This window comes from Diceros bicornis, chromosome 3 (genome assembly GCF_020826845.1).
Source record: "Diceros bicornis minor isolate mBicDic1 chromosome 3, mDicBic1.mat.cur, whole genome shotgun sequence".
NCBI classification, from domain to species: Eukaryota; Metazoa; Chordata; class Mammalia; order Perissodactyla; family Rhinocerotidae; genus Diceros; species Diceros bicornis.
Genome location: NC_080742.1, coordinates 58,509,094 through 58,534,121, shown reverse-complemented (window position 1 = coordinate 58,534,121; position 25,028 = coordinate 58,509,094). Strand labels below are relative to the sequence as shown.

The 25,028-nt window shown below is 38.5% G+C and overlaps 1 protein-coding gene across 2 annotated transcripts in view; it reads left to right on the top strand.

The window, feature by feature from the left end:
- DPY19L1 (dpy-19 like C-mannosyltransferase 1) overlaps positions 1–25,028 on the top strand; it is a 107,896-nt gene that overhangs the window by 15,256 nt on the left and 67,612 nt on the right. For both annotated transcript variants that reach the window (XM_058528103.1, XM_058528113.1), the window contains exons 4-6: positions 2,151–2,288; positions 5,245–5,365; positions 6,052–6,145. In XM_058528103.1, the coding sequence (XP_058384086.1) occupies positions 2,151–2,288; positions 5,245–5,365; positions 6,052–6,145 (353 nt within the window). The remainder of the gene's footprint in view (positions 1–2,150; positions 2,289–5,244; positions 5,366–6,051; positions 6,146–25,028) is intronic.

Genomic DNA, 25,028 nt, shown 5'->3' with positions numbered 1-25,028 from the left:
TTGATTCTTTTTATTTACTGCTTTTCAGGAAAATAAGTTGGTTTCTAGCATCCTCCAGCTAGTGGTGACCAATGGAGTTCCTTCTTTTGGGATATCTTTATGATCTGATGGATTTTAATATGTTTTGTAAACTTACCTGTCTTTAAACTGGTGAGAGCCCTTGCACTTGGCTCTGTGCCCCTTTGACATGACCTCACTAGTATTCTGTGGCTGCCTTACTTGCTGGTACTGCAAGGCATTTCCTCTTCAGACCTGGAATCATCCAATTTTCCAAGGAGCCCCAATTCCTTTCAGTGGCAAATGGTATTTAGAGACCATAATTTTGGTGCTAGAGATGCTCATTGGTCCTGTTTTATACTAGATTGGCCATTGTGTCTAGGCCTTTTTAGTAAACAGAATTAGGAAGCAATTTTTTTAAGAGAAAGTAAATCATTAATTTATATTTTTAAATTCAAATTTAGGATTAGATGGTTTTACTTATTTGATGTTAAATATATCTTTTCTGTTAGCCTGAAAATCTTGGTTTCAAATTACTTATATTTGAGGAATAAAAGTACCAAAGGTATTATTAAAAAAATGATTACTAAAAACAATTTAAAACTTAGTTCTTTTTGACTTTAGGATATATTCCACTAGGGATGTACAGTAAAATTACTATATCTTAAAGTTATATGAAATCCTCTCCCAACTTGATATATAGTTAATTCCTTTCTTTTATTTTTCTTTTGATGTTTAGGGGTTTGAAAATTTTTGTTTCATAATTAAGATATTTACATGATTCCAAAATCAAACCTGCAAAACAGGGTAGGTTGTAGTAGTTTCCTAGGGCTGCCATAACAAAGTACAATAAACTAGGGGGCTTAAAAGAGCAGAAATTTATTCTCGCACAGTTCTGGAAACTAGAAGTCTGAAATCAAGGTGTTGGCAGGACCATGTTCTCTCTCAAAGGGAGAATCCTTCCTTGCCTCTTCCTAGCTTTTCCTGGTTTCTGGTAATCCTTAGTGTTCCTTGGCTTGCATTGGAGATGCAGTCACTTCAATCTGCCTTTATCTTCATGTGACATTTTTCCCTATGTCTGTGTGTAAATTTCCATCTTATTATAAGAATACCAGTTATATTGGATTCAGAGTCCACCTTAATCCATTATGATCTCATTTTAATTTGATTATATGTGGAAGGAACCTATTGCAAATGAGGTCACATTCACAGGTTCTAGCAGACATGAAATTTTGGGGGACATTATTCAATCTAGTACAATAGGAAATATTTTTAAAATACTAAATATTAGAGTTGACAGCTAATGGTGCTGACTACCAGGGCAGTTCTAGGCAAAATTATATGGAAGGTATGTGTTCATCCGTCTTGCCCTGTAGTGCCACTTATACTCCCTCATAAGGCTTCTAGTACTTTCTTGTTTTTTTATCCCATGTATTATTCCAACCTTGGTATCTTTCCTAGTTAGTATGTCAAGCCAAAAAATTATTTATTTCCCTCAAAATGAGAGTACTACCACTGTCCCTCTCTGCCACCCTCACAGCATAGTCCTACAGGGATCTTAACCATGTGCTGAATTGAAAGGAGGGAAAATAGTCTGTAAAATCAATTGGCATCTGAATGTAATTTATATGTAATGCATCAATGTGTAGCCTTCCTAATATATTTGCATTTTTACATGTAAATCTGGAGGAAAAATGGCTGATAGTGCCATTTTGAGGATTCAAAAAGCAGTTAGCAGGGAACATTTTTGGCTAGGGAAGATTTCTTGGTTCATGGTAAATTAAAGTTCCGTGATAAACCACTCACTCACCTTGTTCATAAGAGAGCTCTTTCTAATACTTAAATTAGTATGGGTTATAAGGTCTTCTTAAATGATGTATGCTGTCTGAGTTATTACTTTTTAAATGTTGAAACTATTTTTGAAGCTATTTTGAACTCAATTGTTTCAATTAAGACAAGGTTATACTAAAATATGTAGGTTTTTTGCAACTTAAGAATTTATCAGTGATCAAAAACCAGTGAAATTAATTGTAGATATTACTCACTTAATTGCTTTGTTTTTCAAAAACAATGTGTTTGTTTTCTTTTTAAGCTAATAAGAGGCATAGTAATTATGTACTTTTTATTATAATTTCAACATATGCTTATTTCAGGGACTATATTATTCCTACTTTAAGACTATTGTGGAAGCACCCTCATTTTTGAATGGAGTGTGGATGATTATGAATGATAAGCTAACTGAATATCCCCTTGTTATTAATACATTAAAAAGGTTCAATCTTTACCCTGAGGTAAGTTACTTTTTCAATTGTGATTTTTTTAACTTTTTTAAAGTTTTATTTGTATTAAGTGCTGATTCTAAATCTAAGGTGTAATTTAATATATCAGATTTTATCTCATTTTCTTAAAGAAAATGTATATCTTTTCTTGGAAAGGAATATGGAAAAAAATCATTATTAATTTTGGGGGGCTTTAACTGATTTTATGGGAACTATTATTATGATTTACTGGTTTAGAAAATGTGAAAACTAGATTTGGTGTGTTTATAGGGATTATAGCAAGGGAGCACCATTACTTTTACGTGTCATTTGCCAAATAATATTTCTTCACTATGTGTCTTCATTTAATTGAATGCCCTTTCTCCGGGTGGGGGTGGGGGAAACGTAGGCTCACCCGGAGGAGAGGGAGGAAGGCAGTGATACCACTAACTTTTTGTGGCCTCTCCTTTACCATCTCTGCCTTCATTTGACACATCCCTAAGCATTCTCCAGGGCCAACCTGGGATGTGACTTCCTCAGTGACATCCTCTGTGACTTGGTATGAGGTTCTTCAGTTAAGCACACTTTCCCTGTGTTTCCCCTTCTTAGCACGCTGATGCTGCTGGACAGCATGTGGCCTGATGCCAGGGCCGTGGCTGCCTTGGTCTCTGTGGGGACTCAGTACCAGTACTTAGCAGGGCTCTCAGTCATTTCCCATTGAGTGAAAGGAGGAGTCCAACTGCCAGATCAGTGAGTTAGCCCGATTGATTGATGTGGACATAGAGATAGAGGAGAGAGAGATGAATAAATAACTACCAAGGTTCAGTGTTTTTTTACTAACGTACTGCTTATTGAGTACTTTCTTTAACCATGTACATGTTTACTTTTACAGAAATGGCATCACATAGCATGTATTTTTTTTATAAATGCCATTTGTCTTTTAAGAATATTTATAACCATCTTCCTATGTCATCTTTTCTTCCACAGCATCATTTTTATTAGCTATATATACAATCTACCATTGTTTATTTAGTCCGTCTTTTATGGAAATTTTGGCTGTTTTTAAACATTCTAAAGCTGCAATAAGCATCCTTAAAGCTAAATCTTTACACACATCCTTATGTTTTTTAAACTATAAATTTATTGATGTGGAACTATTTAGTTTAACAGAATATATACTTTAATGATTTTGGTACATGTTGCCAAAATGCTTTCTAGATAGGTTATACTAATTGAAATTCCCACTAGCAATGTATTTTGTTCATTGCTATATGTATACATTTCATTCAATGCTCTGTATTAGAAATGCGTTTTCACTTTTAAAAATAATTGCTTGTCCATGCCCTTTGTCTGTATTTCTATTGAAGTTTTGTAAGAGCTTATTTATTATATATAAGATGTTGATAATATGCTATATGGATAAAACATTTTCTCCAGCTTTTTGTTTGCCTTTTAACTGTTTGTGATGTGTATGTATTTTTTCTGTACAGAAATATTGTATCTGTCAATTTTTTAAATTTATGTTTTTTCATTTATTCATACATATAAAAGATTTTCATTTTTTAATCCTTATCGTTTTAGATATTTACATTTTTAATTTATCTGGAATTTGTTTTGATGCACAGTGTGGGGTAGGAATCTAACCTTATGTTTTTTCAAAATGGTCTTTTGTGTAACCTAACACTTTGATGAGGGGTCCATCTTTTCCCTACTGAGTTGAAGTAGCTTTCTTTATGATGTACAAAATTATTATACATATATGCTTGTACCTGTTTTTCGACTTGTTCAGTATTGCCTTAGGTTGAGGTCCTGGGAAGCAGGCTGTGAGGTGGAGATTTGCATAGAGGAAGAGTATAGGGGAGTGCCCTTGGGGGCAGCACCTGAAGGGGGATGAAGGAAGCAGGATGAGGCAAGAGGAGGAGTTGGGCTATGATGCAGTCACAACAGAGGCCTCAGCCAGTCCCACAGGGAGCTCTGGAGCTGAAATGGCCCTGCAGAGTTGTTCTATTTTGATGCTAGGGCCCATGGCCTTTGTATTCCTCCCTGTTGACTAGTCAGACATTGCATGCAGTTACCATTGGGTAGGGGGTGTGACCTTTATAAATTTACTCTCTTTAGCAGAGGGTAGTTCCCAGAGAAGGTCTTAGCTGAGCTTGTCAGCCACCAACCCTCCCAGCTGCTGGGGGAATGAGTGTCTCGGCCCTGATGGGGGATCTGGGTGGCACTCCATTGCCTCCACCGTGTTACTTTGATGTGTCTGGCTATTCTTGTGTCAATATCACACTATTTATTTTAATTATTTAAAGTAACAAATTTTAATATCCAGGAGGACATTCTCCTCGGTTATCTCCTTTGTGTTATTCTTCTGGGTAACAGTTCTAGATAGACGCTTGGGATTTTGATTAGCAGTGTTTCATGTTTATGAATTAATTTGAGGGAGACTTTACATCTTGAAAAATTAGATTTATTCAAGAAGACACAGGCCCTGCCCAGTGGCCTAGTGGTTAAGTTCATGCACTCTGCTTTGGCGGCGCGGGGTTCGCAGGTTCGGATGCCAGGCTCAGACTTACACACCGCTCATCAAACCATGCTGTGGCAGTGTCCTACATACAAAATAGAGGAAGATTGGCACAGATGTTAGCTCAGGGCCAATCTTGCTCACCAAAAAAAAAAAGAAGATAGTATCTTTCTATTTGTTCAGATCTTCTTTTATGTCCCTTAGTAGAGTTTTATAGCTTTTGAAAAATATAACAAGAAATGTGTAAGATTTATATTTTCTTCTTACCCATGGGTGAACAGTTGAAGATTGACCAGTGGAGAATCTCTGTAGGGGATTGTGAGGCTCATTTTACTAGATTGAAAGTTGTCACATGGGTGGTACAGGAAGGGAGAATTTGATAATTATCAAAATATCTCAAAAATATTCTAGTAATGAAACTGTTGAGGATAATGTCTTTTATTATGATGTCTCTATTTTTTAAAAAAATAGGTAATCTTAGCCAGCTGGTACCGGATTTATACCAAAATAATGGACTTGATTGGTATTCAAACCAAGATATGTTGGACGGTTACCAGAGGAGAAGGACTCAGTCCAGTTGAAAGCTGTGAAGGCAAGTTTCTTTCTATGATATTGTCCAATTATCTGTTGCAGCATAATAAACTTACCCCAAACTTACAGTATAAACAACAACGATTTTATTATGCTTACGGATTCTGCATGTTAGTTGGTTGGTTTGTTTCCATGGTGTCAGAGGCCTCTGCTAGGCTCCAATGGCTGGGAAGACTGAAATTAACTAGAGACTGCTACACTTACATTCTGGCCCCCGGGCTGGGCTCAGCTGGGACTGTCACCTAGGACATCTGCATGTGCCCTAACCAGTTACAACTTGGGCTTTCATATAGCGTGGTACCTCAGAGTGGTCAGGCTTTTTATATGGCAGCTCAGTTCCAAGCTGGGCACTGCATGGCCTCTTATGACCTAACCTCAGAAGTCACATAGTATGACTTCTGCCGTACTTTGTTGAAGCAATCACAAACCCAACCAGACCCAAAAGCTTGGGCATGACTGCACCCCTCTATAGGAGAAGTGTCCGCGAATTTGCAGCCGTTTTAAAACCACGCAGCTACTGTCCCGTTCTCATCTGTGTTCCTCAGTAGTGTCATGTGTTTGTATGGGAACCAAGGCAACCATTTAATATATCTGGCAACCACTTTCAAAATAAGCACATTTTAATATAAATTGCCAGACGCTTAAAGTAATTTATAGTTAGAACATATGTTTTGTTTATTTTTAAAGGATTGGGAGATCCTGCTTGCTTTTATGTTGCTGTAATTTTTATTTTAAATGGACTAATGATGGCATTATTCTTCATATATGGCACATATTTAAGGTAAGACTATTCATTGGGAATATTTTTGTATGTGTTTATAATAATATATACTAGAATAATAAAAATAGTGAGGTGATCATTAACTTTTCAGTTTTATAACAATGTCGTTTTTGATATATCTACTTATAGATATAAAAGTATTTCCCATTTGGATGATTTCACTTTTGGCAGGGCCAGCCAAACTGAAAATAATTTTAGAGGCTTAAATAGAGCGTGGTGGGGATATTTGATAAATTTTAAATATTCATGGGCATTTGAGCATAAGCAGTATATATTGTTTACATAAAATATAAAGGAAAAGATCGGGCCCGGCCCGGTGGTGCAAGCGGTTAGGTGTGCGCCCTCTGCTGTGGCGGCCTGGGGTTTGCCGGTTCGGATCCCGGGCGCGCATCGATGCACAGCTTGTCAGGCCATGCTGTGGCGGCGTCCCATATAAAGTGGAGGAAGATGGGCATGGATGTTAGCCCAGGGCCAGTCTTCCTTAGCAAAAAGAGGAGGATTGGCAGATGTTAGCTCAGGGCTGATCTTCCTCACCAAAAAAAAAAAAAAAGGAAAAGACCACTAATTATCAAATGGTGTTAATGATTCTTACTTTGCTAGTGTTAAAATAAAAATATATTTTATGCAGATATTTAATATCTGACCTGATTTACTTCATAGTTGAGCAACATTCCTAAAACTAAAAGATTGACAAATTTCCTAAGGATTTTTGTTTATTTTTCTTCTTTTTTTTTTTTATTTTTTGACAATTCACCACATTGTATACTTTATTTTACCATGAGAGTATCTTTAGAATTTCCTTTTTTACTGCTCACTGATTCTTTGTAGTACAAAAGTATGAGCATAGGTATATGATTTTCAATTTGGGTTAATGAGTTTGAATCTACTATTATCCCATTATCTTCTTTGCTTTGGAAGTGTGGATTTTCAGTTTAGTACCTTAAAGATCTGTTGAGTTCCTAGTGCAGTTTTGAGTATGTAGCAGTTACTTGGTAAATATTTGTCAAATGAGGAAGCTATTAGAATATCAATTTAAAATATATTTGCATATAGATTTAAGATACTTTGATGCTAATATTTATGACTTCTAAGAAAATTCTTTTACTTATTTTATTGGGGGAGACTGAAATGAAAATGCATGATTAAAAGATGATGTGAAAATTTTGTTTTTGAAACAAGACACACAAATAACCTAACAAAAAGTATATGCTAACCAAAAGTATATGCTAATCAGAATAGGAGGCTGACTTGAGGGAAAGCAAGGCCTTGTATTGTGACGAGCCCAAGGTAGAGAAACTTGGAAGCATCTATTCATTTTGCTAAGTACTGCCCATCTGTCTTATGGATAGGTTTATTACATTTGGGAGATTAGATTTTAAGTAGGAGAAATTAAAATATGGAACATGGCACTGCTAATCTATAGTTATGCTACTTTTTTCATTGAAAGAAGAATTTCTAAACGTTTATTAATGTAAACATTCAGCATCATTTTCTTATAATGCTTGTTATAACCATCGTTTCAAAGACTGAATGTGCAGTGTCTGCTGCAGAGAATACGAGGTTCTGGTTTTGGTTGAGGGGTTCTTGGTGGTTTGGGCCCTGACCTGAGGTTTCTCAGTCTTTAGCCTCAGTAGTCCCCAGTTGGCAGTTTTCTCCCTACACGGAGATGCATATTCATTTGTTCAGTCAACACATAAATTACAACAAAGTGGTTTCTTTTTGAGCCTGAATGTTTGGGTTCTGAAAGTGTGGCTGTGGGGTGAGATGGGAGATTGGGGCGGGGGGCGGTGTATGTGAATGGAGGCAGGAGAAATTTGTTCTGTGGAGGGTTTGCTTTAGCTCAGCGTTAGAGGATTGGAGCATTCTGGACAGGTGGAGGAGAAAAGAATCCCAGGGAGAGGCAAAGGTGGAAAATTTGGGATGTGGAAAGGGGATAATAGGATAACAGGTCAGTTTTACTGGGATGGAGATTATTGAAGGGCGTTGTGGAAGGTTGAGATTGGAAAAGTTGATTGGGCTGGTTGAAGAAAAACCTTAATGCCAGGCTGGTTTGAAACCTCTTTCAAAGCAAGTGAGAGAAATCAGAAATTTGACCAGTAGAGGGAAAGGGTTCAAGATAAGCTGTGATCTCAGGAGACCCTTGACTTCCGCCTCCCCCAAGGTCAGCCAGTGACTACTTCAGCACAGTGTCTGTCAGACTGCAGGGCAGACCTAGTAGGGGTTTTAAAATCAATTTAGTGGGTGGACCCAGCAGTTTTTTTACATGAAAAAGAAAAGAATACAAATATAAATAGTAGAGTGTACTACACTTAATAAGATAGGTGCTATTTAGAGAAACTTCTGTTTGTTGTTTGTTGTATATATGTGTATACACATGCATGTGCTGAGTTACAGTGTAAAGTCTCATTTCTTATTGTTATTTCAGTGTAAAAAAAAAATCTGTAGACCACTGCTTAGGGTAGCATGAGGGAATGACTCAGCTGTCTCTGGCTCTTCTCCCAGCTCCCAGGGCTGCAGCCTATTTCAGCTCCACCCACTGTACTGCTTTGCACCCCAGGGGCCCCTTGGCCGCTGAGTGTTGCCTGACTCTTGTGGTCTGCCCTCTGGAGCTGCGCTTCCGTACAGACACTGCAGTGGTGGCACACATTTCCGTTTCTCTAGCTCTCCCTTTGCTCTGTTTTTGGGCTTTTTCTTAATCCTGAATAATCTCTTTAGCCTGGTCCAGACACATCCTAAACTCAAGGTTCTTTCCAGCCCCACCCATCCCCAAATGAGGGTCCAGTTCTTATGCATTATGGAGCCACTTATATTCTAGGAAGTCTTGACTGTTGCCCCTTGCCCTGAGGGCGGGTGTGTAATTATACTTCAGTGGTGATCCTGGTTTATATTATGTTAAATAAAGTCTTCTGTCACTTCTTTTCTATCAGTTTTTTTTAATTGTATTTTTAAATGTTCTTGACATGAGTATTTTTATTTTAACTCAAATTACAGGTTAGTTCTTAATGTTTTCTTCCTTGATGGTTAGTTTAGTCACCCTTCTAATTTTATAAAGTTTGATAAAGCTGCAGACTTCTCAACATGTGGGTTAAGAATAAAGAGGAAGATATCTAAAATTGTCTTTAGAATCTTTTCCTAAATTGTGTTATGTATTGAGAACTAGAAGTTGAGATTTGTCTAGCAGATTAGAAATTTACAGGCAGATTGAGTATGACATTTTTAATCCAGAAGTATATTTGTTTTAAAATAATACAGATATAAGTTTCTGAGGTCGGATAAGCCAATACGTTTCACCAGAAATGGAAATAGAAGGGAAAATAGAAAATATAGCCAAAAGGTGAAATGGGGCCAGGCTGCCAAGCTCTGACTTGAGGAGATGAAGAAGGACGTTTTTTTGCAAACATAGCCTGTTCATGATGTACTTCTTTTTCTGGAATTCTCAGTATTTTAGTATTTCTTTAAAATACTTGTTGTTAATTATTTTTTGAAAGCTACGTTGTTAATTCATGGTTACATTTATTTATTTCATTAGATTCCCTGTTTCTCAGCCACAGTTTCTGGAGGACAGTTTCTTAAGATGGCGTATGTGGAAGTCTCTATTCTGTAGTAAGGAGGGGACATAAGAGAATGGTTAGCAGGCATTTAGGACAATCCCTATAGCTTCTTTAGGGTGAAATTTATATATTCCTGGGAAATGAAATTCTCTTATTGATAAATGCCAAAAGCGTTTCTTGTTGGACCCCAAGGGCAGATACCAAGCAAGTAATCCTAACCCTTTTATTCCTTGTAGTTTACTTTGATTTTAGTATTATTCTGGAGTTTGGGGTTCCCTCTAGCTAGGCCATTGTTGAGTAAGAGTAGATTGGATGGTATATATAGCTATTAATTATTTACCCTTAGGCAGTGGTGTGCTGGTAAATGTTTAACAGCTAGCTCTCTGGAAAAAATACATACATACGTAGAATTTATTACAAATTTTATTGATATAAAAGATGTGTACAAATAATAACAGGGTTTCTAAACAGGATTTTTTCCTTTTTTTTTTTGAAATAGTGCACCAGAAATACTCTGACTAGCTCAAATAAAAGAGGGAGTGCAATACTGGAGTATAGAGGTCTTGTGGAATTAGGGACAAGACATAAAGTATTTTGGCCTCATGAAAACTGAAATTGGGAATTCCAAAGCCCTTTTAACCAAGGAGACTTATTGTCTCCATACCACTGTCTCTCCTTCCCCACCGTCTACTCCACTTGTTTCCTGTCTTTGTCCCCTCTCTGATAGAGGGTGTGTGTGTGTGTGTGTGTGTGTGTGTGTGTGTGTGTATGTTCCAGAGGTTTTGGTCATTTCACCTGGGTTTGGAATTCAAAGAAGTCAAACCTTTTTTTTTTTTGAGGGTTAATATTTCCATTAGTGGAAAATTAATTTAGGACAGAATTAATCCTGAAAGAGGGATGTCCATTGGAAGATGTGTTTTTGCTGTAAGGCTCATTCCTCTGTTGGTGTTACAGTGTTCATCTTTACTTGCTACCATTGATTCTTTATTTGTCGCTGTCCTTTAGTCAGTCTTTCTTGGTTCCTTCCCATCTGCTTAGGAATGTGTGCATGGTTACCATCCCCTCTCAAAGAACAAAATTGGAACAAGACTTTAGTCAGACTCTCCCTTGAGTTATCCTTCTCACTCCCCAATCTAGACTTCAAAACTCCTGTACCTTCCTCCACTGCGTTCTAGTCTCAGCAGTGGTGAGGACGTGGTCCCATCCACCTGTACCACCACCTCCTTTTACAGTGATTACCTGGTGGCCAGGCCAAGCCATTGTTTTGTTGGTTTGTTTTTAATCTTTGGATGGTAAAAAGATGCATAAGATCACCCAGGGTTTTCACAGAGAAGTGCTGTGGCCAACCTAAGGGACCTCTCTCTCTATCTTTGTGTGCTTCGTTTTCTCTTCAGAGTCTCTCCGTGGTTACAGCTGCCACCATCTTTAGAGTTTCTACACCCCTCATTAAAACCGTAGCTGAAGGATGGACAAAAATTCCTTTCCCACTTTCCTAAGACAAGGGAAATAGAGCAGAATCATTAAAGCAATTAAGTTTGAGTATGATTTTTAAATCTTGTAATAGAATCTGCCTTTCTGATTCGGTATCCTGTCTGAGGGTCCCCAGAAAATACCCCTTTTTGGTTTTTAGGCCCTTCCACATTTGGTTCCATTCTAGATTAAGCATCATCTGAGCAGATCTTTGGAGAGAACAGTGGGCATTGAGTTGGTTTGATGATCATCGTGGGGCAAACCCAGCTCATACTGAGTATCCGTCTGTCTATACTGCCTGGTACCTCTCCAGTCAGTGCTGCCTACTTGGTCTTTGGTTTGTTGTGCTCCGTGGAATGCCTTTACTGAACGTTACTGTTAGGGTCTTATAAGAAACAGCTGTATGAAATTCCTTGCTTTATGTTTTGTGTATCTTTATGATTTGAGTACTTTATCTGCTATATCACCCACTATCCTCTTTTAAAAACTTTTTTTATGTATGAAATGTGTCCTGCCTCTGTGGGGCCTGTCTGGTAAACCTTTGTAATTGTCTGTGGTCAGGCCTGAGAAATCACACATGGGTTTTTAACCAGGAGCCCTACTCCTTAGGACATCAGTGGGCAAGGTCATGAGCTACCCCTGGGATAAATGTAGGACTCATTTGGTAGGGGCATCTGGAAGAAATGTAGTGTGGTCCTGGTCCTGAATGTCCAGCAGAAATATTGTCAGGGGAAGAGCTGTTCCCTGTTTCTAAATTCACCACTGTGTACTCTGACTCTCAGGAGTGTAGCAAAGCAGAACTGCTTCTATGGGTGAAATGATGCCAATAGTAAGGCATGTAGGAGCCAAGACAAAAGACAAAGAATTTGGTCCAGGCTCACCTGGACATTATCCTCAGGTTAAATAAAACGTGAGGATCTTGGGCATGAGTCAGTTCTTGGTTCTGGACTGGCTGCTGTCTATTATTTGGTGAATATCTGTCATCTCGGCCTTTTCCTTCACCCTCCGATTGGGATTTCCTTCATTGCCCTCTTATATTGGATTTCTTGTGCCTGTATCCTATTTATTCTTCTTTCTTGGTTTCTTTTCTCACTTTGGTACATCTTCTAGTAGTTTTTGAGAGTGGGTAGATGGGAGGTAAATTTTTGAGACCTTGCATATTTGAAAAATGTGTTTATTTTGCCTTCATATTTGATTGATAGTTTGGCTGAGTATTGAACTTTAGATTGAAAATCATTTTCCTTCACAATTTTGAAAGCATCACACTATTGTCTTGCTTCAGGTGTGCTGTTCAGGCGTTCCTAGTTATTTGGGACTCCTAAACCTTTGTGACCTTTTGTCCCCTTTTTCTCTCTGGAAGATTGTAGAATCTTCTCTTTTGCTCCATGGTTCTGAAATTTCACAACAATATGTCTTGGTGTAGATCTGTTCTCATTTATTATCTTGGACATATGATGGGTTATTTCAGTCTTGCAACCTATGCCCTTCATTTCAAGGAAATTTTTTTGAATTATTTCTTCACTAAGTTCATTCCTTCTGTTTTCTCTTTCAGAACTTCTATTATTTGGCATGGCTTTTCCTGGCTCTCCAATTTTCATATCTTTTTTTGTTTTTAAAATCTTTGTTGTTCTACATTCTAGAAAATTTTGTCAACTTTATTTTTCCAGCCCTTCTACTGAGCTTTTCATTTCTATCATGCTTTTAATTTCTAAGAATTTTTATTTGTTCTGTGAATCTTCCAGTTTTTGAAAAATAGTATTTTATTTTTGTTTCATGGACTCAATATCTTTCCCTCTGAGGTTACTAATGATTTTTTTTCCTCCCTGAATAATCTTGGAATCCCCTACTTTGATTTTTTGTATCTTTTGGTCTCCACTTTCCATTTTGGAAGCTTTCCTTAGATGTCTGGCTATCCTAGGCTGTCATGATTAAGACTGGAGAAGAAAAAGCTATATGGAAGCTCTAAATTGTAGAATCTGTTAACATTGAGTTTTTACATAATTTGAATAAATGACGTGGGAAGAACTTAGAGTGACTGCCAGTTCTTTGGTTTGCTTTTAGATATATTTAGATATAATCTGAAGTAACAAAGGTCTTTCAGGGTTGTAATGGGGAGGTGAAGTGTTTTATCAGGTTAACTGAAATGGAAGATGATAGAAGAATTTTTAAGACGTGATTGGATAGGAGGGAGAAGACCTAAATCAGTTAGGAGGCACTGTCTTCTATGTAGAATAAGTTAATATTTGCAAGGCACCTAGAAAAATGCCTGCCTTCAGAAAATATTTTTTAATTGAATGAAGTGAATAAATAAATTAGGGAAAAAACAACTTAGCTCATGGTTGTCATATATGAAAGGCACAATAATAATATATTATTATCTATCACATAAGCTTTATTGGCATTTACCAATTTAGGAAATATATTTACAATGGACTCATCTGAAGCTTTCCCTCTGCAGATTCCAGTCTTTACTTAAGACTATTTGTTTACTGAAGAAATACATGCATAACACTTACTATGTGCCTGGCTCTAGTCTAAGCTCTTCATAGTCATGAACTCATTTGATCCTTATGATTAACCCTATGAGATACGTTAACCATTTTATAGATGAGGAAGCTGAGGCAGAAGGACGTTAAATAACTTTCTCAAGGTCATGTAGCTAGTCAGTTACAGAGTCGGGATTTGAACACAGACAGGGTCCAGAGTGTGTGCTTTCAGCCACCACATTCTGCTGTCTTGAGATGAATACATTTGAAATGTTCTTTCTGATAGTAATTTAGTTTTCTACAGCTTTAGTTAATTTATATTTAAAGACCCTGAGTAATGAATAAAAAGCCGTTTATTCCATTTCCAAAGAGAGTGGTATTTATATTTCATAAAAAAGTTTCATCTAAAATATTTTAAAGAAAAATGGCACTTAGAAGGATGTAGACTTTGCACTCTCTTTTCTGGAATAGTTCATTTCCTAAAAGTTCTCTGGTTACCAGGATTTTGCTGTTTTTATGCTAACGCTTCTGTAGGTATTGTTTATATTAGTTTGACATGTAGAACTTTACTCTTTCTAATATTGGTATTTATTAGGATTCTATTTTGCCCCCTTTTTAGTTTTCATACTTGTGATTTTGTAATCATTCTAATAGTTTCTTCATTCATTATTTTTTCTTAGAGTCGTTTTCTTGATGCTTTACAAATTGGCTTGAAAGGTAGCATACTGTGTATGACATTTCTGTTTTCTTGAATGTCTATTTGTGTGATTGCTCATCTCTCCCTGATTCATCATCCTCCATATAGAATTGTGCACCATGGTTTTGAATGGTCTGACAGTTTGTAGGTTTTCAGTCTGTTTTTTGAAAAGTTTCTCTTCTAATGGTTTTCAAGCCCCAAATCAATAGAATACACTATTTTATTTCTTCTTCTTTTTTTTTTTTGTGAGGAAGATCAGCCCTGAGTTAATATCCATACCAATCCTCCTCTTTTTGCTGAGGAAGACCAGCCCTGAGCTAACATTTATTGCCAATCTTCCTCCTTTTCGTTTTTTGTTTTTTTCTCCTTTTTCTCCCCAAAGCCCCAGTAGCTGGTTGTATGTCATAGTTGTACATCCTTCTAGTTGCTGTATGTGGGATGCCGCCTCAGCATGGCCGGACAAGCGGTGCGTCGGTGCGCACCTGGGATCCGAACCTGGGCCGCCAGTAGTGGAGCGTGCGCACCTAACCACTAAGCCACGGGGCCGGCCTCTTATTTTATTTCTTTTGATGGTGAATAAAAACATCTGTTTTAGTGTTATCTGGAAAATTTTTATGATTTTTTTTCCTCATAGCTCTTTGACAAATATCAACACGTTCCTAAATAAGTTTATTGAACAACTTTCTATTATTGTGTTCTAGAGCTGGATATGATACTTATTAGTATGTTTTTAAAATTAATTGTCATTATTTTGTGTGTACATACATGACTTTGGCATTATTTGGCTTTTTGAGATGAAATGCAGCAGGAGTCCGTTGCCCCCTCTGTCTCCACCACCCACCCGTCCCCTTGTCCAGAGAAACCACTTTCAGATCCTTGCAACCTCAGTGATTCTAACATGTAAATCAGTAGTCCATATGTATGTTATGATGACGATATAAATACCCCTCACTGCTAAGTCAAGTAGGGTAAATAATTGTTTATTTGGTAACAATTTTTGTCCTGTAGTTAATAATTGCCCAATATTTTGTTTTCATTAGTTTTCTATATACCTGTTAATTCCAAATCTACAACTGAACTGTAAAACTCTTTATACTTAGCCAAATGTATAAAATCTGTCATTTCAGTTTTCCCACTCCCACCTCCTGGGACTTCCCTGCTGTAGCCCTCTGTCTTCTGGTTTGACCCTAGACCAGTCGTTCTCTAGGCTTGCTGCACAGCTGTTGTCCTGGGATGTTTGGTCACCACCACCCTGAGAGTTCCCCTTTCTTCTCTTGTGTTGGATTCACCATTGCTTGAGTCCTATATTGGCTTCTTTCTAGTTTATTCCTTCATTTTGGAGGATCCCATCCTCAGGTACTTCCCAAGAAAGAGTAGATGGAGGTAATTTAAAAAGTTTATTTTGCATGTTGGAACTTTATTTTACTTTTATACTTGATTGCTGGTTTGGCTGGTTTTAGTATTTTATTTTCCTTCAGACTTTGTTCCACTGTCTTCTAAGATTCAATATAGCTTTTCAAAAGTCAGATGCTATTCTGCCATCAATTCTTTTTGTATATAGCTCATTTTTTCCCTCTGATAGCTTTTAGGTTCTCCTTTTTCTCTTTAGTGTCTTAAAGGTCATGATGTGGTAGATATTGTTTCATTCTTTTCATCAGACACTCTGTAGGCTCTATCCATCTGGACATGTACATTCTTCCATTCTGGGGAAAACTTTTTCTAGTAGTATTCTTTTGATGACTTTCTCTTTTCCGTTTTCTCTGTTTTTCTCAAAATCCTATTGTTTGACTATTGGACTCTTGGATTGAAATCTAATTTTCTTAGCTTTTTTCCTCCCTTATTTTATCTATGTTTTATTGTACTTTCTGCAAGATTTCCAGATCTCCTAAAGAAGTTTGAGCTTGAAATTTTCTTGTCTCTTGCATTGTCTCTGTTAACTACAGGTCCCCTGTGCCTTTGTGTTAGTCTCTGTTTTTCACATTGAAAGCTTCCTCATAGCCTGGTCGTCCTTAGCCTGACATTTATACTTAAGAATGAAGTAGCTTATAAAAGCTGGTTAGAAGGTTGTAAGGTGGGTGGGCCTTACTGACCAGTGGGTTTTATTATAGAACGATCAGATTGTAAGCCACCTTGTAGGGGGAGAGCCAGGCTCCTTTCATTTTGTAGCTCCTTCATTTACCAGCCTCAGCAGCCTCTGTGTATGGCCAGCAGACCGGAGAAGAGAGAGTGGAAGAGGCACATCCGATTCTTCACCACCTCAGTGCAGAAGTGACACAGATACCAGTGACACTTCCCCACCCCCTGCCCCTTGTATGTGGACACTTGTATATGTGAGGGCCCAGGTGCACTCACCAGGGCAGGCTCCAGTATTCTCTGTCCCTCTTTCCATTCCCTCTATTGCACCGAGGTGGCTTTTTGATGAGAACTTTTTAGTGATCTTTTTTATGAACTTCTCTACATTTAATGTATGCTGCTCAGTATCACTGTGGCCATTCTGATCTGTCTCTGATCTCTTGCTCCTCTTTTGAATATTTCACCTTTCTCTGTCTGTCTCTGCTCAGTTCTTCATTGCTTCTCAGCTTTTGTGAGAAAAGCCTGGCCCGTCTTTTGTAGACATAGCTAGTCATCAGAAAATGCCTTTTCTTCATGTGAGGAACCAACCAGTCACAGAGTACAGTGCATTCATCTGATTTTCTGTTCTTCTCTATTATCTTCTTTGGTCATTGGAGGTTCATAGTGGCTTCTTGGATACCAGAAAGAATTTTTTTTGATCTACTTTATTTCTCGATGTGTTCCAGAAGCCCTGAGGGACGAGAAGATTAGTGTGTACGTCAAGCCTCCCTTTTAATTTTGCTTAATGTCCCCCTTTCTAACATGAGGTGAATAGTCATAGTTAATATAACCAATTTTCCTACTCTCTCTTCTCATGATCCAACCCAAGTTACCTGTGAAGTGACTCAGTGTTCTTCCTAGGCTCTGTGGCAGAATAGACTAGCTTTTTATATCAATTCTTTACTCCTCCCCTGCCCCCCACCTGTTTTAAGGAAAAGTTGAATTTCTTATTCTCTGTGCCAATTTTGCTTCCATTGTTTTATTTTTTTGTTCTTACTTCATTAAAACAATCGAGCATTTACTGTTTATGCAGGCTGGATTTTTGGCTAAAAATGTGTCTTAAATAGGCTATGGATTGTACCAGCTCAAACTTGTCCAGCTCCATGTTTTTTTTGACTGTTCTATTAACTTGGCCTGCTAGCACATCTTTAATCATTTGGTCTAACAGTTGTATATGAATATTTAAAAGAAAAGTATTTTTCTTCAGTTTGCATAAATTGATGAAAGTCATTAGTTGAAAATACAGGAGTCTTCTCTCCAAAACCTGCCCCCTTTTATGTCACTATCTCAGCAAATGACACTTAACCATACTGTTTGTTGCCCAAGTCTGACCCCTAAGAGAGATCCATGACTTTCCTCTTCAGTTACCTCTGAAATCCAAGTAGTCACAAAATCCTACTGGTTTCTTTCTTCAGAATATCTCTGGCGTCTTCACACTTATCTCTTTGCACCCTGGCATTCTCTTTTTCTGGGACACCTGGCATTCCCTCTCTGGACACCCCAGAATTCTGTCTCCCCAGGATACCCCAGCATTCTCTCTCCCTGGACACCTAGCATTCCCTCTCCCAGGGACACTCCAGCATTCTGTCTCCCCAGGACACCTTGGCATTCTCTGGGACACACCAGCATTCTCTTTTATCGGGACACCTGGCATTCTCTCTCCCTGGGACACTCGGCCTTCTCTCTCTCTGGGACATCCCAGCATTCTCTCTTCCTGGGACACCTGGCATTCCCTCTTCCAGGGACACCCTAGCATTCTGTCTCCCCAAGACACCTTGGCATTTTCTCTCTCTGGGACTCCCCGGCATTCTCTCTCCCTCGGACACCTGGCATTCTGTCTCTCTGGGACACCCCGGTGTTCTCTCTCCCCAGGACACCCCGGTGTTCTCTCTCCCCGGGACCCTCGGCATTCTCTCTCACTAAGGCTGCCTCAGCTCTGCCACCCAGTCCTGCTCCCCGCTAGGCTGTTTTCCATGCTGCAGTCAGTGTGATTTAGTTTGAGGAACTGTGACAGGGACAGTGCAGCTGGAGCACAGGTCTTGGGGTAGGAGGAAGAATAGTGAAAGGAGTCTGGAGGTGTATGCAGGGGCCAGATTCTGAGGCATTTTGGACTTGTTTAGGTATTTGGATTTGCTCCTGAGAGCAATGGGATGCCTTTGAAGGACTGAGGGGATAGCGTTAGCATGATTGGATTAATTTATTTTTAAGGGTGGTACTAGCTGCAGTGTAGAGAATACACTGTAGAAGAAGCAAGCCTGGATATAGTGAAGCCCATGCGGGAAGGTGTTGCAGTTGTCATGTGGAAGAGAGTGGTAGCCTGAGCTAGTGGAGTGCGAGTGGGATGGAGAGAAGTAGATAGACTTTGACATATTTGGGAGGCAAAGTGGATAGACTTTGAGATATTTGGGAGGCAGAGATTATGAGGCTTTGTGATTGACAGGTGTTGTTTGTTTTTGTAATTTTAGGGCAGCACACGTTTTCACATTGGTGTAATTTTCTCCAGTGGTTCTCAGCAGAGAGTTAAAAAGCTAGGCATGCCTGTGAGGAAGGGGAACAGCTGTGAATTATGGGGAATGAGCTGGCGTGTTGGAAGATAACAGCTGTGGGGAGGGCATGTGTGAGAAATGAGCTCAGAGGAGCGGGGGGGGGGGGGGGGGGCTGATGAAGTGTCCAGGAGCAGTGTCTGAAAGTGGCAATAGAGGAAACTACTGGCCTCACCTCCAGGCCTTGAGCCATACAGGAACACGATGGAGTGACAAGGGAAAACATTTTCTCAGAGGAGAGTGAGGTGTCAAGGCAGGAGGAGAAGGAAGCATCTGGGCAGAAGCTGAGAGTGCTGGGAAAGGAAGTTCTTCACCATGAAGTGGAGGTTCTGGAGGGTGCAGTAAAAGGTCTGGATGGGGAGTCAAGCGGTGTGGGGGTTGGGTCACAGTTGAGGCTCTGCTGAGCACATGGTGCTGATGAGAGCAGGAACCTACATCTGGGCCAGACTCACAATGACATGAGGTGTGGTGTGTTTTTGACTGCAAGTTTCCAAAAAACCGAATGCCAGCAGTCTTACTTGAATGGTTTTTATGTTTTTGCTTACTCCTCAGATATCTTTTGACTCTCTGCTATGGGCAAGGCTCGATGTTAAGCACTGTGGTAACTACAATGATGAATTGGGAAGTTTACAATCTAGTAAATAAGATATTTCTTGGCCCTGGCAGACAGAGTTAAAGGCATTAATTAGTTCCTTGTAACAGACTGGAAGGACCAAGCTGAGAGGTTTTCTCAGCCTTCCTGATTCTCATTCTCATTCCTCACCTTTACTTTCTGTCTTTCCTTAATGCTCCCTGGTATCTCCACCTGTTAAGTTTAGGGGAAGATGCTCAGCTCTCAGCCAGGCCTGCTGGGCATTTCTTCAGCCAGCCAGCAAGGTGCTGAAGCTTAACATCTCAAACTTGAGACTGGAATTCTCTTAATTCAGTTATTTCCAAATTATTCTCTAATGTTCTCTTTCTTAAGCATTTATACAACAAGAAAACTCCAAGAGTTAATATTGTTTTGAATTAACTATGATTACTTTTTTTTCTCTGATCATTGAACTTTGCATGTTTCAACATTCTTTGGTAAATAGAGGTAAAAACCTTAATCAATAACAAAGCCTATCAAAATGTGATGATTGATTTGAATCCGTGTCACTTAAGGAAAGAAGAAAATTATAAAATTATTAAATGTCAGAACTGAAAAGTATTTCTAAGATCTTTTACACGCTTACCCTCTCATTTTGCATCTAAGGAAATCAAGGCTCAAAAGGTGAATGAGGTATATAAGTAAATGTGGTGAAATTTAGCAAGCTTTAGAATGCTTTAAAATTTACACAATAGGAGCTTTCATATTTTATGACGGTGGTAATATTGCAGAAAAACTTTTTTTAACCACTAGGGAATGCTGAAATATCAACTGATCAACTGTGGTGGAAAATGAAATCAATTTTAAGTATTCTGATTACTGCATCTTTTCTGTTTAGCAAAATAAAATGACCTATGTGGTAGTCTCTAAGGGTCAGAGGGGAGGGAAGTACATACTGGGGACACTATTTTAGATTTATTGCAGATTACATCATTTCATAATGATTGTAACTCAGAGTATTCCTTGTAGATAACCAAATTTCATTCTCCCCTCCTGGCTATGCAAGGTATGAAAGTGTATCCGAAAATCTGCTTCCCTGGTTAGTGAAGCAATGCTGGCTATGTTCAGCTGAGGCTGAACCATAACCTATATTGTGGTGATTTGGTGCAAAGGGAGTTTTGTCACACTGGGTCTTCCTTTAGGAAGGCCTCAGAGGCCCACAGGTTGTATGGCAGTTGAGTGAGAGTGGAAGACTTCTTGGGCAGACCCAGTCCTGAGATTTGGTCAGGAAATTGAATTAGTGACTCTTCTGTCCTTGTCCTCTCTTTACTGCCATCCCCACTCCTATCTTTACTCTGCCATTAAAAAAATTAAAGTTATAAAATTTCAATTTTGACTCCTCTTTGTTCCAGGGCATTTTTAAAAGTGAATTTTACATTAAATTCCCAAAATATTGTTTTTTTTCCCATCTTTCTTGTTTTAGGTTATTTTGGATTATAATCAGAGAATGAGGTTCCTTTGCAGCCAGATGCTCCAGGGACATAAAAAAATAACGTATAATCTCTGTATAGTCAAAATACTATCTATATTCATAAAATGGAGTTTGTTGATTATTTCATTCAAATCCTTATTATGTTTCCTTTAGCTTATGTGACCAGCCAGATTCTGAAAATGTTAAAATATTCTATGATCAGATTTGATGATGTTCTTGTATTTCTAGAAGTTTTAACTCTAGATATTTGACTGCTGTATTATTTGTCCATAAAATTTTTATCTGAAGAAATATAACTAGAATTGAATAAGTGGAGCGAGACAAACTATCCAACTGAATGAGCAGACTTACCATCATATGAATGACAATTCTTCCCAAATTATATGTAAATTTAATGACATTCTGATCAGAAACCCAACAGCTTTTTTTTTTTTGGAGGGGAACAGTTAATTTTAACTAGTTAAAATTACCTAAAAAAAAAATCTTAAAAAATCAGAGTAGTTGTGAGTGGGGAACTTTCCTTATCATATGTTAAAATTGCCATAATGCTAGTAAGTAATGAAAATAGTGTGATACAAAAATTATAGAATTAAATCAATTGACTGGAATAGAACAGATTCTAGTATTGTAAGAAATTAATATATGATAAAGGCTGAATTTCATTTCACTGGGAAAAGATAAATGGTATTAGCATAATTGGCTATTTCAAAGATAACAAAATTAGGGCTTTACACATACATTTCTATGGATGCAAGATTTAGGTGTAAAAAGCAATGGTCCTAGAAGAAATTTTAGAACACTGTATCATTTTGAGGTGGGGAAGACCTTCACAGACAAGACAGGAAATGCAGAAGAAATAAAGGAAAATATTGACATTGAACTACATAAAATTAACTATATAAAATTTAAAATTTCTTTCTGGCAGAATACACCATAAATTGTATCAAAATGCCTTGTCGCTCATATGACCGTCAAAAAGTTGATATCTCTGATCTTTAGGGAAACACAATCCAGTAGAAAAATGGACAAGCATGTGAACAGGCAATTCACAGAAGAGAAAATGCATATTGTCCAAAAAACCCACTAAAATAATGCTCCGTGCAAGTAGGCAGGAAGTACAAGTCAAAATAACAATGAGAAAAAAGCTCCCATCCAGCTGATGGGCAAAATGTAAGAGAGTCTGGGCACATCTGGTGCTGTGTTACAGAGAAACGGACCCCTCATACACTGTGGTGGAGGTGTGGACTGGGAGGGCGTTTTCTGGAGAGTTCACATTATTTTACTTGGCAGTCTCACAGTTAGATCTACCCTATAGAAATAAAAGCACCAGTATTTATGTGTACAAGGATGTTTATTTTAACTTTTTTTTTTTTGTAGCAAGAAATTGAAAGCTATCTGTATGTCCAATAATAGGGAAGGGGCTGAATAAATTGCAGTACATTTGTACTATGCAGTATTTGATATCTATTAAAAAGAATGCCTTGGGTTACATGTATTGATTAGGAATAATCTTCCTGATTGATTAGAAAAGGAACACATTTCAGAGAGATGTTAATAATATGATTATATTAATATATGTATTTGTATGGGTATAGAGAAAGCTTTGGAAGAATGGACACACATAAATGTTATTATTGATTATCTTAGGTAAATAGGATTGGAGAAGGGTGACAAGGAGGAAACCAATTTTTAAAATATGTAGACCTCTGTACTTTTTATCTTATTAGTATAGCTTCAAAATATTAAAATTTATTGGGGCCGGCCCCGTGGCGCAAGTAGTTAAGTGCATGTGCTCCGCTGTGGTGGCCCAGGGTTTGCAGGTTGGGATCCTGGGCGTGCACCGACGCACCGCCTGTCATGCCATGCTGTGACAGCGTCCCATATAAAGTAGAGGAAGATGGGCACAGAAGTTAGCTCAGGGCCAGTCTTCTTTGGCAAAAAAGGAGGAGGATCAGCATCAGATGTTAGCTCAGGGCTGATCTCCCTCACACACACAAAAACATATATTAAAATTTATTGATTAAACCCATATCTCGCTCTTAATCTTTCTGTTTCATCACTGGCAGTGAAGCCTGGGGTTTGCCTGTCTGCTGGTCTTTTGAAGAAGATGTGCTGCGCTTCTGAGGAGAGAACCCTGACTTCCCCTCCCTGGCCTGTACTACTTTCTGGCTCCTTTTTTCCTCTTATTTTTGCAATCCATCCCTTCAGCCACTTTCTGACCAATATGCTGTTTCTTTGCCCCTTTGTATTTCGTTTGTGCCAGTCCAGGTTGTTAACTGGTGGAGAACAGTCACACAATCCTACCATTTAGTGTCCTTATGAATTTGTGGTCTTCCACTTCTGTTGATCCCTTGAAGACGGCTCTGCAGCCCTTCTGTTTCCCTTGTTACCTCTCTCCTTAAAAAGTGAGTGGTAGCTCAGACACCTCCTTTTCCTCAAACCTTTATTGCTGCCACCTCTTCTCTTGAGCAGCAAGTGGCTGTGCCCCTGACTCTGTAGGGAAAACATGCAGACTTCACTCTTGGGCTAAGGCTGACTGGCCTCTTGTGCTGGGGATCCAGCCCTTCCTGTCTCCTCCCAGGTGTGGGGTACAGAGGGTCTATATGCTTGTGACACGGATTATCCCTGCTCTCTCATCTACCTGCTCTGTGTTTCCTCATTCACACGTCCCCAGGAGTAAAGATAATGGCCTAAAATACCTACGGTCTGATTCTGTTACCTCTCTGTGTTATACATATACTTGTTGGGTGGGTAGAGAGAAGGAAGGATATTTGAGTACGATAATGAGAAAGCGGCATGAGCTAAAGAGAGTAAGATGACTTCAATAGTAAAGATGAAAGAAATGATGGAACAAACCTAAAAACAGCCTTACTCTCCCCTACCCAGAGGCTTCTGGCCAGACAGGGAGGAGAGTGGGGCACATATTTCACTCTTACCTGAGCAAATGAAGCATTAGTTGTTAGGACGGCCAAGCTATACCATTGTGATTCTTAGCTAGAGTTATAAGCCTGATGGTCATATTTTGATATCTGCAATTTGATATTTCACAGATTTTTGAAAACAAATGAAAGATAAAACTTGATCTGTATGCTCGTGTTCCCCAAGCATGTTCTGTAGAAAAGTAGCTTGGGGATAGGGTTTGAGAAATACTGAATTAATTAAATCTTTGATATGCTCAAGTGCTTTGTGAATTTCCGAGAGCAGGAAACAGTGTGGTGTTTTCCAGCTTTATGACCATAAAGCCCTTTTCTGCACTTCCCCTTCCCCTTTCCTGAATGTACATCATGTGTCCCAAGAAAAATAGTTTGAGAAATGCTGAAGGACAAAAATAAACATGTGGTACTAAAGAATGGAAAAAACAAAGAAAAAGAAAGATGAGGTTGCAAGATGCACAGTAACATGACTATTAAGAAATTTTTATTCCCCATCAGATTTTGTGTTTTCTGTACATTTTGAAGATGGAAAATGATTTTTAAAAAATGAAACTTGTTTTTTTTTTTAATTGATGTTTTAATAGTTTTTAACATTGTGAAATTTGGGGTTGTACATTTTTGTTTGTTCATCACCATATATATGACTCCTTTCACCCCTTGTGCCCACCCCCCACCCCCACTGCCCCTGGTAACCACAGTACAGTTTTCTCTGTCCATGTGTTGGTTTATATTCCACATATGAGTGAGATCGTACAGTGTTTGTCTTTCTCTTTCTGGCTTATTTCACTTAACATAATACGCTCCAGGCCCATCCATGTTGTTGCAAATGGGACGATTTTGTCTTTTTTTTTACAGCTGAGTAGTATTCCATTGTATATACATATACCACATTTTCTTAATCCAGTCATCAGTCGAGGGACACTTAGGTTGCTTCTTGGCTATGGTGAATAATGCTGCAATGAACATAGGGGTGCATAAGTCTCTTTGGATTGTTGATTTCAGGTTCATTGGATAGATTCCCAGTAGTG